This window comes from Dipodomys merriami, unplaced genomic scaffold (assembly GCF_024711535.1).
Source record: "Dipodomys merriami isolate MVZ:Mamm:240054 unplaced genomic scaffold, mDipMer1.0.p SCAF_71, whole genome shotgun sequence".
Taxonomy (NCBI): Eukaryota; Metazoa; Chordata; class Mammalia; order Rodentia; family Heteromyidae; genus Dipodomys; species Dipodomys merriami.
In genome coordinates, this window is record NW_027206302.1 from 3980512 (window position 1) to 3995631 (window position 15120).

Genomic DNA, 15120 nt, shown 5'->3' on the forward strand with positions numbered 1-15120 from the left:
TTGTGTATAGGCACATTTTTTTATCCATTCATCTATCTGTTTGTGGACACTTAGGTTGACTTTAATGGGGCTATTGTGAATAGTGCTGAATGAACATGGAAATACAGCCTCCCAAGTGCTGGGATTGAAGGTGTCTACTACCACACCCTGCTATAAATATTTTTAATTTTGATGAAGTGCATTCTTTCCTTTTCTTTTCTTTCTTTCTTTCTTTCTTTTGGCCGGTTGTAGGACTTGAACTCTGGGCTTGGGCACTATCCCTCAGCTCATCAGCTCAAGGCAAGCATTCTTCCACTTGAGCTACAACACCACTTCTTGTTTTCTAGTGATTTTGGAGATAAGAGTGTCACAGACTTTCCTTCCTGGGCTGGTTTTGAACTGTGATCCTCAGATCTCAGCCTCCTAAGTAGCTAGGATTACAGGTGTGAGCCACTGGCGCCTGGCTCCTTTTCTTTTCTTTTCTTTTTTTTCTTTTTTTTTGGTCTGTATTTTTGTTGTCCATGAGTCCACTGTTTTAATTCATTTAAGTTAAATTCAAAATCATGAAGATATATCCTTTGTTTTCTTCTCCATGATTTTTGTGGTGTTAGACCTTAAATTTAGGTTATTGGTATATTTTGTATTCATCTTTGTATCTAAAGGCAGGATCTGTGTGGATATGCAGCTCTCCAGCAAAGACCCACTAAAATGGCCTTTAGATCTTTGTAGGAAATAACCAACTATGTATGGGCTTATTGTGGATCATCAAGTCTGATATTTGTGTGACTATTCTTGTGACAGTAGACTTGGTGTGTATACTGAGGCTTGAACTCATGGCCTTGTGCTTGTTTTTTTTACCCAAGGCTGGCATTCTGCCACTTGAACCCAGCCTCCAGTTTTTGCTTATTGCTGGTTATTGAAGATCAGAATTTCTTACATTTGTTTGCTCAGGGTGATTGTGAACCTGAAACTTCAAATCACAGCCTCATGGGTGGCTAGGATTATAGGTGTGAGCTGCTAGTGCCCAGCTACACAATTTTTTGGTTTGGGCAGTGCTAGAGGTTGAACCCTGGGAAATTTGTTTTGTTTTGCTCTTTTTTTTTTTTTTTTTCCTTGGTTGGGTATAGGGCTTGAACTCTGGGCCTGGGCGCTGTCCCTCAGCTCTTCAGCTCAAGGCCAGTGCTCTACCACTTGAGCCACAGCACCACTTCCGGTTTTCTGGTGCTTAATTGGAGATAGGAGTCTCTGAGACTTTCCTGCCTGAACTGGCTTTGAACCATGATCTTCAGATCTCAGCCTCCTGAGTACCTAGGATTACATGCATGAGCCACCAGCTCCTGGCTGCTTTACTTTTTTAAGTTATGAAATTTTAAAAAAAGTGGCTAACTCAAGATTCTTTTAAGTATTCAAATTCTATATGAATTTGGGGATTCACTTTACTATTTCTGAACCCCCTTCCCTCAAAGAAAAAAGCCTTTGGGAATTTAATAGAATTACATTCAGTGCTTGTTTTGGAGAATATTGCTGTCTTACTATTAAATTGTACAATCCATGAAATATGGGATATTTCCATTAGATCTTTCCATATGTTCTTTAGTCTTTAATTTTTACTTTGAGTAGCGTCTTATATATGCCTTCTATCTCCTCGGTTAAGCTTTTTTTTTTCTGTAGTATTCTCTGTAGTACTTTCTTTTCTTTGATGCTATCGTGACAAATGATCCTGTTATCTTAGTTTCTTGTTTGGATTGCTCAGTGCTAGTTTATAGAAATGCGGCTGATTTTTGCATATTGTTTGTATCCTGCAACTTTACTGAGTTCTCTCATTAGTTTTAACAGCTAGGTTTTTTTTTTTTTTCTTTAATGTGTGGATTTTTTAGGATCTTCTGTGTATAAGTTCTTACCATATGCAATTTCTTCTTTTCCTATATGAATGCTTTGTATTTTTCTCTTGTTAGTTCTGGTTAAGACCTGCAGAGCAATGTTGAATAGGAGTGGCAAGAATAGACATATTCTTGTTTCATCCTTGATCTAAAGGGAAACAAAATACTGTTTTTAAATGACTTCTTAAAGATAAATTATTCTACATATTAATGGCAGTTGGCTTTATTAGCTGAGGTGCTTGTTTTGTTTGCTTGTTTGTTTTGGTAACACTTAAGATCAGGCACTTTTCTACTGGAGCCCTACTCCCACCCTTCTCCGTGTGTGTGTGTGTGTGTGTGTGTGTGTGTGTGTGTGTGTGTGTGTGTGTGTGTGTGTGTGTGTGTGTGTGTGTGTGTGTGTGTGTGTGTGTGTGTGTGTGTGTGTGTGTGTGTGTGTGTGTGTGTGTGTGTGTGTGTGTGTGTGTGTGTGTGTGTTCCTGGGGCTTGAACTCAAGGGCCTGGGAGCTGTCTCTGATTTTGTGCTCAAAACTACTACTCTAGGGGCTGAGAAGGTGGCTCAGTGGTAGAGTGCTTGTCTTGCATGCATGAGGCCCTGGTTCGATTCCTCAGTACCACATAAGCAGAAAAAGCCAGAAGTGGTGCTGTGGCTCAAGTGGTAGAACCCTAGCTGAAGAGCTGAGGGACAGTGCCCAGGCCCAGAGTTCAGGCCCCATGACCGACCAAAAACAAAAAACTCTAAACCTACTACTCTATCGCTTGAGCTATACCCCCATTTCCAGCTTAATTAGAGACAAGAGTCTCACAGATTGCTGCTGGCATGGCTTTGAACCTAGATCCTCACTCTGATCTCAGCCTCTTGAATAGGTAGGCATGAGCCACCAGCACCTTGTCTAGCCCATGTTTTTTTATTTTATTTACTTATTTATGTATGTTGGTTGTAGAGCTTGAACTCTGGGCCTGGGCTCTGTCCCTGAGCTCTTCAGCACTCTACCACTTGAGCCACAGCACCACTTCCAGTTATTTCTCTGGTGTATAATTGGAGATAAGAATCTCACAGACTTTCCTGCCTGGACTGGCTTTGAACGGAGATCCTTAGATCTCAGCCTCCTGAGTAGCTAGTATTACAGGTGTGAGCCACAGGCACCTGGCTCTTTTTTTTTTTAACTTTAAGTAATTGCTATTATGAAGGTAATTTGCAGAGGTATTACAATTACATGCATGAGGTAATGAGTACACTCCTTTTTGGACAATGTCACCCCTTCTCTCATTATGATTTCTTTTTAAAGAAAGTGAAAAGCTTTATCTTATCAGTTCAGTGTTAAGGGTAGTGACAGTTAATGTAAAGGAGACCTTCAACTTGAATTCTTGTATTTTATTCTTAAAATACTTTGAATTGAACATTGTTCGTAATATTGAAGACAAAATTTAAGGGGAAACTATATTCTTTGAGTTACTGTTTTTAAGCTTATGCTTTCTTTTCCTTTTCCTTTTAGTACCTGTTTGAAAATGGTAGAATAGATAACATTTTTACTGAGCCCTATTCCAGATTTATGATTGAACTTACCAAACTCTTGAAAATATGGGAACCTACAATACTTCCTAATGGTAAGGTGATTGTTTTTATTTTGATTGTTTTTATGATAAACTTTAAAAATTTGTTTTGTGATCATCTTTTTATAAATTATATATATATATATATCTGTTCTGATTTATAATTATGCTTTTCAGAAGATATCTTTAGATGTATTGTTGAATATTTTACTAAGATTGCAACAGTTAATAAAGTCACTGTATATAACTTCTACAAAGTACATGTGTAGATACTCATTGCTGAAAATAAAAAATAGAAGCTATATTTTCCTTTTTAGAAATTTTTGTAGTTGCCACATATTCTACCTGCAAGAATGATAGTTTCATATATGCTCACCTAGATCCTCTTTGAATTATCTTTGGCCTTGTGTCATTAGAGAAGTCCATAGGCTACTGTTGATCCTAGGCTCCTAGCTGTGAATAGTGTTATGCCCAGGATGACTGTCCTTTCTTTGGAGCTGCTGAGCACTTTTAAAGCATTCTGAGTCACATCATGAGTTGATGCATTTAGCATTCAGAGGTGGGGCTCAGGACATAGATTTGGAAGTCAAAGTCATGTGTGTGGATAATCTCCTGGGAATAGAAATGCAGAACAGACACAAAGAGGATTGAAGGGATGTTAGGGAAGACTTACTAAAATAGCCCCGAAAGAAAGATGCAAAAAAGAATACATTCACTTCATTCTTTGTAAAACTTCTTTGTTTCAAGAAAAACCCCAGACAAGTCATCAGGACTCTCTCTCCATTTTTATTAGCATCAGTTAGTGCCCAGGAGGATTTCATTTTGGTCTCTGCATGTATGCATATAATCTACCCTTATCTGACTTATTCCGTGCAATTACTATTAGCATAAATTTAAAATAAGAGGGATTTGAAGGAAGGTACCTACCCCCTAATGACCTTGGCTAAAGCAGAGTGATCTGACAGGAGTGAGCCAAGTCTGGCTCATTCCCTGTTGTTGTTTTGCCAGGCCTAGGTCTTTAACTCTGGGCCTGGGTGCTGTCCTTGAGCCTCTTTGTGCTCAAGGCTAGCACTCTACCACTTGAGCCACAGTGCCATTTCCAGAAGTATTAGTCTGATATGAAAATTATATGAAATTCAGATGTTTCTTTTTCTTTTTCTTTTTTTTTTTTTTTTTTGTGGGGAGGTCCGGTCGTGGGGCCTGAACTCTGGGCCTGGGTGCTGTCCCTCAGCTCTTCAGCTCAAGGCTAGCACTCTACCACTTGAGCCACAGCGCCACTTCCGGCTTTTTTCTTTTTGCTTATGTGGTGCTAAGGAATCGAACCCAGGGCCTCATGCATGCAAGGCAAGCACTCTACCACTGTGTCAACTTCCCAGCCCGAAATTCAGATGTTTCTACAAATAAATCTTAGTGTCATATAGTCACATTTCTTAGTTTTTTGCATTGACCATGGCTCCTTATTTTCTAGAACAAAATAGTTGTACAGTGCCTTCCGGGACCACAGAGCCAAAAGTATTTACTTTCTCACTCTTTGTAGGGAAATATCACCACCTCCTGATCTAAAACAATAATAGTTTATTAGAACTATTACTGAGGAAGTAGAGTGTTCATAGCATCTACGTAGTTGGAATCCTGTACCCTTCTCTTTATAGTGCTGCTCCTGTTTTTCTCTACAGCAGAGAGAGGGAAAGAGGAGAACAATCAGTTTCTCCTTCATATCTTCCTGTCCTAGAAAGCGGGCAGTTCATTCACTCAGTACCATTTCTTCCGCTCCTCTGTCTAGGTTACATGTTCTCTCGCATCGAAGAAGAACATTTATGGGAGTGTAAACAGCTGGGCGCTTACTCGCCAATCGTCCTCTTAAACACCCTCCTTTTTTTCAATACCAAATACTTTCAACTAAAGAATGTTACAGAGCACTTGAGGCTTTCCTTTGCCCACGTGATGAGACGGACCAGGACTCTGAAGTACAGCACCAAGATGACATATCTGAGGTTCTTCCCACCTTTACAGAAGCCGGAGTCAGAGCCAGGTGAGTGCTTCTGAAATTTCTATTGGTACTAAAACAGGGCTGTGACAGAGGGGTCATTGTGAATTCTACACTTGTAAAGGGAAACTTTGATTTTTTTTCTGTATTATTGGGCAGGTTAAAGACTTGTCAAAATGAGAAGGATCATTTGCTTCAGTATACTTTTGTTAGCTTTTAAATTAGGAATATTAATTTAATTGGACAAAGCCCAAATAATCTACACTTAAAGCTTCTCACAGAGCCAGATACTAGTGGCTCACACCTGTAATCCTAGCTAATCAAGGGGCTGAAATCTGAGGATTGAAGTTTGAAGCCAGCCCAGGCTGGAAAGCCCCTGAGACTCTTATCTCCAATTGTTTACCAAAAAGCTAGAACCAGAGCTGTGGCTCGAGTGATAGAGCACTAGCCTTTTGACCAGAAAAAAAGCTAAAGAACAGTGTCCAGGCCCTTAATTCAAACCCCAGGACTAGCATGTGTGTGTTTGTGTGTGTGTGTGTGTACATGTGCATGTGTGTATGCACACACAACCAAAGGAAATAGTAGTGCCTTACCCCATTATGTTGTTAAGAAAGAGTTTGTCCTTTTCTTGTAAAATGATCAACTCTCCTGAGCACTTCTTTTCCTGACAAAGATGGAATTTTTCACAATATAGCACAAAGCAAACAAAATTGAACAGCTGGGTGCTGATGCCCCACAGTAGAAATACTTTCGGAAGAGATGACAGTGTCCATCTTAATCTCTGTGTAAGAGATCATGCGAACCTTTTTCTCTGCTGTCCTTGCTGTGGCTTGAGAACTGTACCTCTAGTCAAGGCCAGCAGGGCTGGCCTGTGGTGCCTTTGCCAGGGTGACTCCACGTTGTTGAACAGGGGACATAACTGTCACAGAGCAGATACTTGGTTTCCTGTCATGCTATAAACTCAGCACTTAGAATAATGTCTGGCACTTCACTTTCATGAGATCCCAGTGAATACCTGTTGATTTCCCTGAATCAAAGAGAAGGAGTGGAACAAAGATCTGGTTGTGAATAAGACTTTACGTGTCCTGACTTGAAGAGTAGCCTCTTTTACACATGATTATTGTTTCCTATCTTAAGATAAACTAACGGTTGGCAAGAGGAAACGGAATGAAGATGATGATGTCCCAGTGGGTGTGGAGATGGCCGAGAATACTGACAACCCACTGAGGTGCCCTGTTCGACTGTATGAGTTTTACCTGTCAAAATGGTAAGAAATCACCCTTTGTGTCGGTGTGGCTGCCCTTCATGACTCAGTTAACCTGGTTTGCATGCCAGATGCTTGAATATCAGAAATGTCGCTGGTTTCTCTCTGTTGACAGAGACTTACCTATAACTTCAGTTTTTCTTCATGCTCTTACCTGCCTGTATTTTGAACCAAGAAGCAACTTGTTTTATCTTGATACTTTCTTCTTCCAAAATTTCAAGAGCAAAAATACAGACTGTTGTTATGCAATCTTCATAAAAATTGCTCAGCCTTTTTGTGATATCCAATCTATGGTAACTTACTTGTATGGAAAAGTTCTGAGAAGACACATCACTAAACTTATAGGCAGAAAAACAACGTTCAGAGAATTGTTTTTGTTGTTGTTGTTGTTGTTTTATTTCTTTGGTAGAGATGGGATCAAACCCAGGACTTTTGCATATGCTAGGCAAGTACTCACTCCTTCTGAGCTACATTCACAGCTGAGAATTGAATTTTTTTTCTTTTCTTTTGATTGTCCTGGGGTTTGAACCCAGGGCCTGGGCATTGTCCCTGAGCTTCTTTTGCTCAAGGCTAGCACTCTACTACTTGAGCCACAGCACCACTTATGTCTTTTTCTGTTTATGTGGTACTGAGAAATCAAACCTAAGGCTTCATGCAGGCTAGGCAAACACTACTACTAAGCCACATTCCCAGCTGAGGACTGAATTTTTTTTTTCTTCTGTCGGTTGTGGGGCTTGAACTCTGGGCCTGGGCGCTGTCCCTCAGCTCTTCAGTTTCAAGGTGAGCACTCTACCACTTGAGCCACAGCGCCACTTCTGGTTTTCTGGTGGTTTATTGGAGATAAGAATTTCACAGACTTTCCTGCCAGAGCTGGCTTGGGGCTGGCTTGGAACACTAATCCTCAGATCTCATCCTCCTGAGTAGCTAGGATTACAGGTCTGAGCCACCAGCTCTGGTGAGAATTGAATTTTTTTTTTTTTTGGTTGGTCGTGGGACTTGAACTCTGGGCCTGGGCGCTGTCCCTATGCCCTTCAGCTAAGGCTAGTGCTCCACTTGAGCTACAGTGCCACTTCCAGTTTTCTGGATAAGAGTTTCACGGACTTTCTTCCCCAGGCTGGCTTTGAACTGCGATCCTCAGAGATCAGTCTCCTGAGTAGCTAGGATTACAGATGTGAGCCACTGGTGCCCAGCTCGAGAATTGAAATTTTTTAACTGCCCCTTTTCCTTGAGAAGCATTATTTCAAAAAACAACATTTCAAAGAAAGTTGGTGGCTGTGTTGCTTTTGTGATATTAAGTGACCTTGGGGCTCAGTTTAGAGTACAGCCTTTTAGGAGATGCTGTTCTCAGCCTGTTTGACTTTTGTTTCTTCTGATAGTTTTTTGTTTTGTTTTGTTTTGTTTTTAAATAGGGATGGCCCGGCACTGGTGGCTCACGCCTATAATCCTAGCTACTCTGGAGGCTGAGATCTGAGGATCACAGTTCAAAGCCAGCCCGGGCAGGAAAGTCTGTGAAACTCTTATCTCCAATAAATCACCAGAAAACAGGAAGTGACTCTGTGGCTTAATTGGTAGAGGGCTTGCCTTAAGCTGAAGAGCTGAGGGACAGTGCCCAGGCCCAGAGTTCAAGCCCCATGACTGATAAAAATATAAAGTAAAATAAAAAAATGAATGTCACCACATTTAAAGCTTTTATTTTTCTTTTGCCCTTATTTACTTTGATTACATTCTGAGAAGTGGAATTACTATGTTGAAGTGCAGGGACTGTTTTTTTCTCCAGTACTGGGGATTGAATCTTGAGGCATACCCCTGGTGTGTTCCGTGTGTGTGTGTGTGTGTGTGTGTGTGTGTGTGTGTGTGTGTGTGTGTGTGTGTGTGTGTGTGTGTGTGTGTGTGTGTGTGTGTGTGTGTGTGTGTGTGTGTGTGTGTGTGTGTGTGTGTGTGTGTACCTCTAGGTCTGGACTCAAGGCTAGCACTCTATCACTTAAGCCACAGCTCTATTTCTGGCCTTTTTGGGGATAGTTAATTGGATGGCCTGTGCTGACTTTGAACCTCAAGCCATAGATCTCAGCCTCCCAATGATTAAGATTACCAGTGGGAGCCACCACACCCAGCCATGTTCCTGTTGTTTTCAGGACTAAAATGTGACTTACACTTGTCTTTTATTAATATTCTCATCACCAATTCAGTGTGATTTTCTGAGTGTGAAAAGATATGGAACTGTAGATTACTCCCTGGAGGAGAATGCTGAAACCATTGGTTTCACTGCGGTTATGTAAGTGGAAGCGGGGGAAAGTTGAAAGTTCATATTTCCTGTACTTTCTGATCCCAATTTTCCTTTTTTTTGTATGTTTCCTCTCCTTCTGTGGCTAGTTCCGAAAGTGTGAAGCAGAGGAATGATGTGTTTTACCTTCAACCTGAGCGCTCCTGTGTCCCGAATAGCCCCATGTGGTACTCCACATTCCCGATAGACCCTGGGACCCTGGACACCATGTTAACACGTATCCTCATGGTGAGGGAGGTGCACGAAGAACTTGCCAAAGCCAAATCTGAAGACTCTGATGTTGAATTATCAGATTAATATGGATGGATGTGCGGTTCCTATTTTCATACACATTGGTATGCACCAAACTGTGAATGCATCTAGCTGATGGGAAGCGATGTATAGCTCCAAGTCCTCTTGACTTGATTATGAGACGGTGGAAGACAGATGACTCGTGAACCACAGTGTGGATGTACAAATGAAAACTGAAGGAAAGAATATGAATTGAGAATTGTTATTTGGCAGTGATAGTTCTTAGACATCTTCAGAATGACTAACAGTTTCTCTGAGTGGTGCATCATCTTATTTTGTTGGGAATAACAAATTGTGGAATATTTTTAAGGAAGACTGTTGTATAAAACTCTACCATAGTAACCTTAGAGCTTAGAGAGGTAGCTTTGGCTGTAGCAGGCCACGTGAGCAGGCCCTCCAGAAAAGCAGGGAGAAAATCAGTGCTGAGCTGAGATGACATCAAATGAAGCGGTGGGGTCCAGGCTTGAAGCCCAATAAAATACTAGCTCTTTTTACAAAGATAGTAAAGTGGTATTGATTTTGATTTTCACTGCCAAGCCATTTACATGAAGGATAGAAACCTCTAGAGCTTTCCCTACAGGCCCCTCACACCAGGGAAAACTGCATCACTGCTATTGAGGAAATAATAATGTGTCCAGAAACATTCACTCTCTGGTCTGGCCTTTTCAGCACTGGGTCTGGATGTGGGTAAATTAAAGGGGATGGTATTCCACAAACTCAATTATGCACAGAAGATGTGGAGCCCAGTAGTCTCCTAGTGTCCTGAAATGTTTGTAGAAAACCTACTGAAAAGCCCGCTTGGCTGGGTACTGGCCCTTATTGCACTGTCTCATGGCTTGAGCTGTAGGACACGGAAATGGGGGCTCTAGATTTACTTCTCCCCCATGGCAGCTTTCTCCCATTGTTTTACCTTCCTTGTTCCCAAAGTGATTCTGAATAGTCTTTTGCACCAATTTCTAGAGGCTCTTGCCATTTCAAAAAGATTCATCTATCTCCTTGACTCTGGCAAAACTGTGGGTGATTCCACAAAAACACAGTATTACTTAGCTAACGGAATTATGTTAGAAAAGGTCTAAATATGTTCCTGTGTAAAACATTTGGAAGATGACCTTGTTGCCCTAAGAAATTTGCAAATAGGGATTCTGGTGTTAGGTACAGAGACATGGACTGTTTTGCATATTCACAAGCAGGTCTCTTATAGCATTATTCCAGACTCTAGCTCTTTCAGTAGTTCTGCAAGTCACAGGTGTGTGTGGCACAGCAGTCCGTCTCCCTCATCTCCATCCTCAGTTTCTTCCCAACAAACCTTTGAATCAAAGCTTTCATGATGTTGATCAATCATAGAACTTCTTAGGTGAGGTTAATTTGACTTTGTGATAAAATTCAGAGAAGTCAAAAAGCTTCCTAGGAAGTTTTATCTTAAAAGGCTTTTCAGTATGTCCCATGTTAGGTGTGGATGACAGGTGTATTTTGTTTAAAGTGAGCCTTTTGACATTGTATACTTGATGGTTCTGTCTCTGCCTGTAACAAATCTCATGTTTGTTACCAAGAACTGCGTGAAAGAAGTAAATCTTCCCGGTTCTATATGATGAATTCCATCTGTGTTTGTCATTTCTGATGGGGAAACCTCTTACTTCTAGACCTGTTTTGGAGGAAAAGCAGTGGATTGTCTGATAAATCTGCCAATAAACCATCCAGGAACATCAGGTGTAATGGACCCATCATGCCAGTTTTATGGTTTGTATAAACACTAATATTGTCCCATCTGCAGTTCTTAAAAAACAAATATTATATAAAAGGCCAGAAAGACAAAATAATCTGTATCTTTTAGTGGAGAATCATGAGGACTCAGATAAAATGTGACTAAATCAGGATTTCAACTGCATGTTAGTATACAGAGTTGCCCAGACCCTGAGCTAATTCCTAGGAGAAAATACTGATTAATTATTGGTCATTCTTCATCAGTGTAGCTGTTGATGTTGTGTCCAATTATTTGCCTTTTGAAATTTTATTAAATTATGTAAGATTACAGTTTTTTCCAGGAAAGAGAAAAAAGAGAAACATCTAAATCATTATTGCTAATCTTTTGGTTTTTAACCACATTTGGGTTTCCCTTTGCAGAAACCACAGAAATTTTCCCTTAGAATAAAATATATTTGTATTTGATGGGTGAGTGCTTTTCTTTATGACTTAGAAGGACTTTAAATATCTTTTTTTTTCTATTTGACCCTATTGGTATGACCCAACAGATAGTAAAATTGCAAAGAAAAATAGCAGTTTTTGGAAAAGAAATTATTTACCTTTTATTAAGCCCAGTAAATATTTCACAGCAGTTTATCTATCAAAAAACCTTGTTCCCATTTCTAGGTAATTAACTATCCAAAGCCTTGAAAGCTATTCATATACGTATTTTAGGCTTTCGTTTTATTTATAAAGCTTGCATCAGTTAACATTAACAAGATAAGAACATACATATATTTAAGTTCAGTCTGTATGACTATATGGCATTTTGCTTAGCATCAAAGTCAAGGTATTGTGCAAATATATTTCCAAATTCCTGTAGACCATTTCTATCTGCCTTGTAGCATTCCTAATTTTTTTTTTTCTTCTGTCGGTCGTGGGGCTTGAACTCTGGGCCTGGGCGCTGTCCCTCAGCTCTTCAGCTCAAGGCGAGCGCTCTACCACTTGAGCTACAGTGCCACTTCCGGTTTTCTGGTGGTTTATTGGAGATAGGAGTCTCACGGTCTCTCCTGCCCGGGCTGGCTTTGAACCGAGATCCTCAGATCTCAGCCTCCTGAGTAGCTAGGATTACAGGCATGAGCCACCAGCGCCTGGCACATTCCTAATTTTGTAAAACAAGAATATTCTAACAAAAAAAGCACCAGTCTACAGTAAAGATGAATTTCTGTAAATGAATTTGCTTTCTATTAAACTCATGATGTAGATTTTCATGTAATCATCAGGCAACAACACCTTTTTTTTTTTTTTTTTTTTTCTTTTGGTCCAGTTGTGGAGCCTGAACTCTGGGCCTGAGCACTGTCCCTCAGCTCTTCAGCTCAAGGCTAGTGCCCTACCACTTGAGCCACAGCGCCACTTCCGGCTTTTTTCTTTTTGCTTATGTGGTGCTGAGGAATTGAACCCAGGGCCTCATGCATGCAAAGCAAGCACTCTACCACTGAGCCACCTTCCCAGCCCCGCAACAACACCTTTGTTCCTCTCTGCTTCAAGTGTCTCCTCAGATGTTGCTATTCTTATCCAGGAAGGTCTACTTACTACATACTACAAAGACCAAAGGCTTGAGAGCCTTGTTTTTCTGCTTACTGGTTATTTATAACCTAATGTAAGTTACTAAACCTCTGTGCCTCAGTGTTAGCATCTACAACGTGAAAATAGTAATCCTTAGTGTGTCTGGCATATGGTAGTCTTTCACATATCAGATTTTTTTTTTTAATGACATACACAGATTGCCTGGCACGACTAAGTCTTTGAAGAAATCAATTCCCAGACCATGGTCTAGATTTTTCACTAGGTTCAGCAGTGTGGATTCTCCAAACCTAGTCCTCTACATGATCAGTTCTATATATATCACATACTAAGTACTATGGTATAATAAAATCATAAAAATCCCAATGAACTTCTCTGCATTGAGAAAAGGAAATACTGCATAGTGCACTCATAAATATAAAAGGAATATGCCATACAGTTTATTGAGGTACTGGGGATCAAACCCAGGGCCTTGTGCATGGTAGGCAGGTACCAGACCACTGGAGCTACATTCCCTAATCCTGCATACTTTTTACTTGGGGAAAAAAAATTCTCTAAAGCTTCTTTCACTTGGTAATGGTTTTATATCAGCACTTTGGGGTCAAGACCACTACACAGCAATGGCCATCTTCCTACTTTACCTCACTAACAGTACACTGTATTCTTAGGAACAGTCTATTTTCCAGGATATCCTTCAGCTAAGAGTGGGACTAAGTTTTGTTGAATGAGTTTACAGTTACCAGGCTACCTCCTCTGATGTTTTCCTTCCTCATTTACTATGGCAAAGTGGTTTTGTCCCTAAGGGAGAGGACAACACCCTAGAGCACATTGGCTTCATGGACAGAGCCATCTATCTCCTGGATTGAATGGCCCCAGAGCGGAGCATCAGAAAGCTGCTCGGAGTTGTTGTTACTGTACTTTGTTTCCATTAAAGTAACCAAACAAGTGTCCTCATTAATACACCTACTACATTCACGGTCCCATTACTGCTTTGCAGAATGGTAAGTTGAATCACATTATGGGGGTGGGGGGTGAGATTATCAGCATTGGAAGGTGATAACTTTTTAAGAGTCAGTATTTTCATGTTATGTTGTATTTTCAGATACTCAGGAACACCTGGGTATGAGCTAGTGAAACATTAGGTTCAAATTAAGCTTGTTAAATAAGAAACAAAAAACACTGATAAGGCATTCAGCCATTTCTTCTCCATGAGCTGTAACTTACAGGGCAAGCAATATAATTGAAATTTCACAGTAGTAGCAAAACTGTAAAGTACTTAGTCACTGTAATACAATACTTCCAGTTTTAGTAGACGATGTTGGGAAACTGGCATTTTACATGAAAGTAAAACTAGATCCCTAGCTAGCATCCTGTCCAAAAGTGGACTCAGGATGAATTAAAGTCTGAAAGATGAAAGGTAAATATTATAAAGTTAATAGGAACTACAGAACAGTCTCATGATCTAGGTATGTGATGCTTCCTTGAAATCTCCAAGGCACAAACCATATAAGGAAAATAACAAAAGATGATTATTATACCCAAATTAAAGTTTATTCAATAGAGAATTGAAGCTGGGCACCGGTAGCACATTCCTGTAGTCTTAACTTAGATTTGAAGATTGTGGTTGGAAGCCAGCACAGGCAGGAGAATTTATAAGATTCTTCTCTACAGTTTGCCACCAAAAAACTGGATGTGGAATTGTGGGTTAAGTGGTAGAGCACTAGCCTTGAGCAAAAAGAGCCCTAGGACTAGTATACACACGGTAAGAGGATAGAGATAATAAATGACAAGCTCAGGACAATATTTGCAATGCTTGAAAGCCTCCAAGAAATTATATGTAGGATATATGTAAAACTACTGAGCCATAAAGAAATCTGATGATGAATCAACAGCTCATAGAAACCCAAAATAAAGATGTTCAACTCCATAATGAAAGTGTTTATTTTTAAACTTAAAATTAAGATTGGCCAAAACTGGAAACATTGGTAATACCAAGTATTGGTGATGATTTAGGGAAACTAAAGTCTTACACTAAATGCAGACCTGTGTATCTATTCTAGAAGGCAATCTTAAACTGTGTAGCAAAAGAAGGTTGATTGTTTACTAGGTCTCGAGACACCCAACCCAACCCCACTGAATAAAAGATTGACATCATTTTTTTTTCTGTGTCTGTATAATTTTATTCATTCAGTGAATTTTACTAATGGATTTTTCCGTTTCTTTTAAAAATTATATCCTAAGTGGCCATATTCTTCCTGTATGTACCTAGGCATATATGCATAGTAATATACTAGATACATAGTCTATATCAACTTGAGGGTTCATAGTTCCAAGTTAGGTTTTTCTTTTCTTTTGTTGTTTTTGGCTTTGGGGCTTGAACTCAGGGTATAGGCACTGCCCCTGAGCCTGTGTTCAAGGCTAGTTCCTGACCACTTGAACCACGGCACCATTTCTGGTTTTTGAGTGGTTTATTGAAGATAAGTGTCTCATGGACTTTCCTTCTTGGGCTGGTTTTGAACTGTGATCCTCAGATTTCAGCCTCCTGAGTAGCTTGGATTACAGGTGTAAGCCACCAGCACTGGTTTGGGTTTTTCTAATTATAAACAAGTTTTATCAAATGCTT

General features: G+C 40.1%; 2 protein-coding genes across 10 annotated transcripts in view; one reads left to right on the forward strand and one right to left on the reverse strand.

Moving 5' to 3' along the window:
- Positions 1 to 9239, forward strand: part of Zmym4 (zinc finger MYM-type containing 4) — a 106113-nt gene extending 96874 nt beyond the window's left edge. For all 9 annotated transcript variants that reach the window (XM_070008871.1, XM_070008876.1, XM_070008870.1 and 6 more), the window contains 4 exons: positions 3353 to 3464; positions 5194 to 5442; positions 6535 to 6664; positions 9032 to 9239. In XM_070008871.1, the coding sequence (XP_069864972.1) occupies positions 3353 to 3464; positions 5194 to 5442; positions 6535 to 6664; positions 9032 to 9239 (699 nt within the window). The remainder of the gene's footprint in view (positions 1 to 3352; positions 3465 to 5193; positions 5443 to 6534; positions 6665 to 9031) is intronic.
- A 91-nt stretch (positions 9240 to 9330) lies between these two features.
- Kiaa0319l (KIAA0319 like) overlaps positions 9331 to 15120 on the reverse strand; it is a 104186-nt gene continuing 98396 nt past the window's right edge. The window contains exon 21 of the mRNA XM_070008881.1: positions 9331 to 9406. Coding sequence (XP_069864982.1) covers positions 9348 to 9406 — 59 coding nt within the window. The 3' untranslated portion in view covers positions 9331 to 9347. The remainder of the gene's footprint in view (positions 9407 to 15120) is intronic.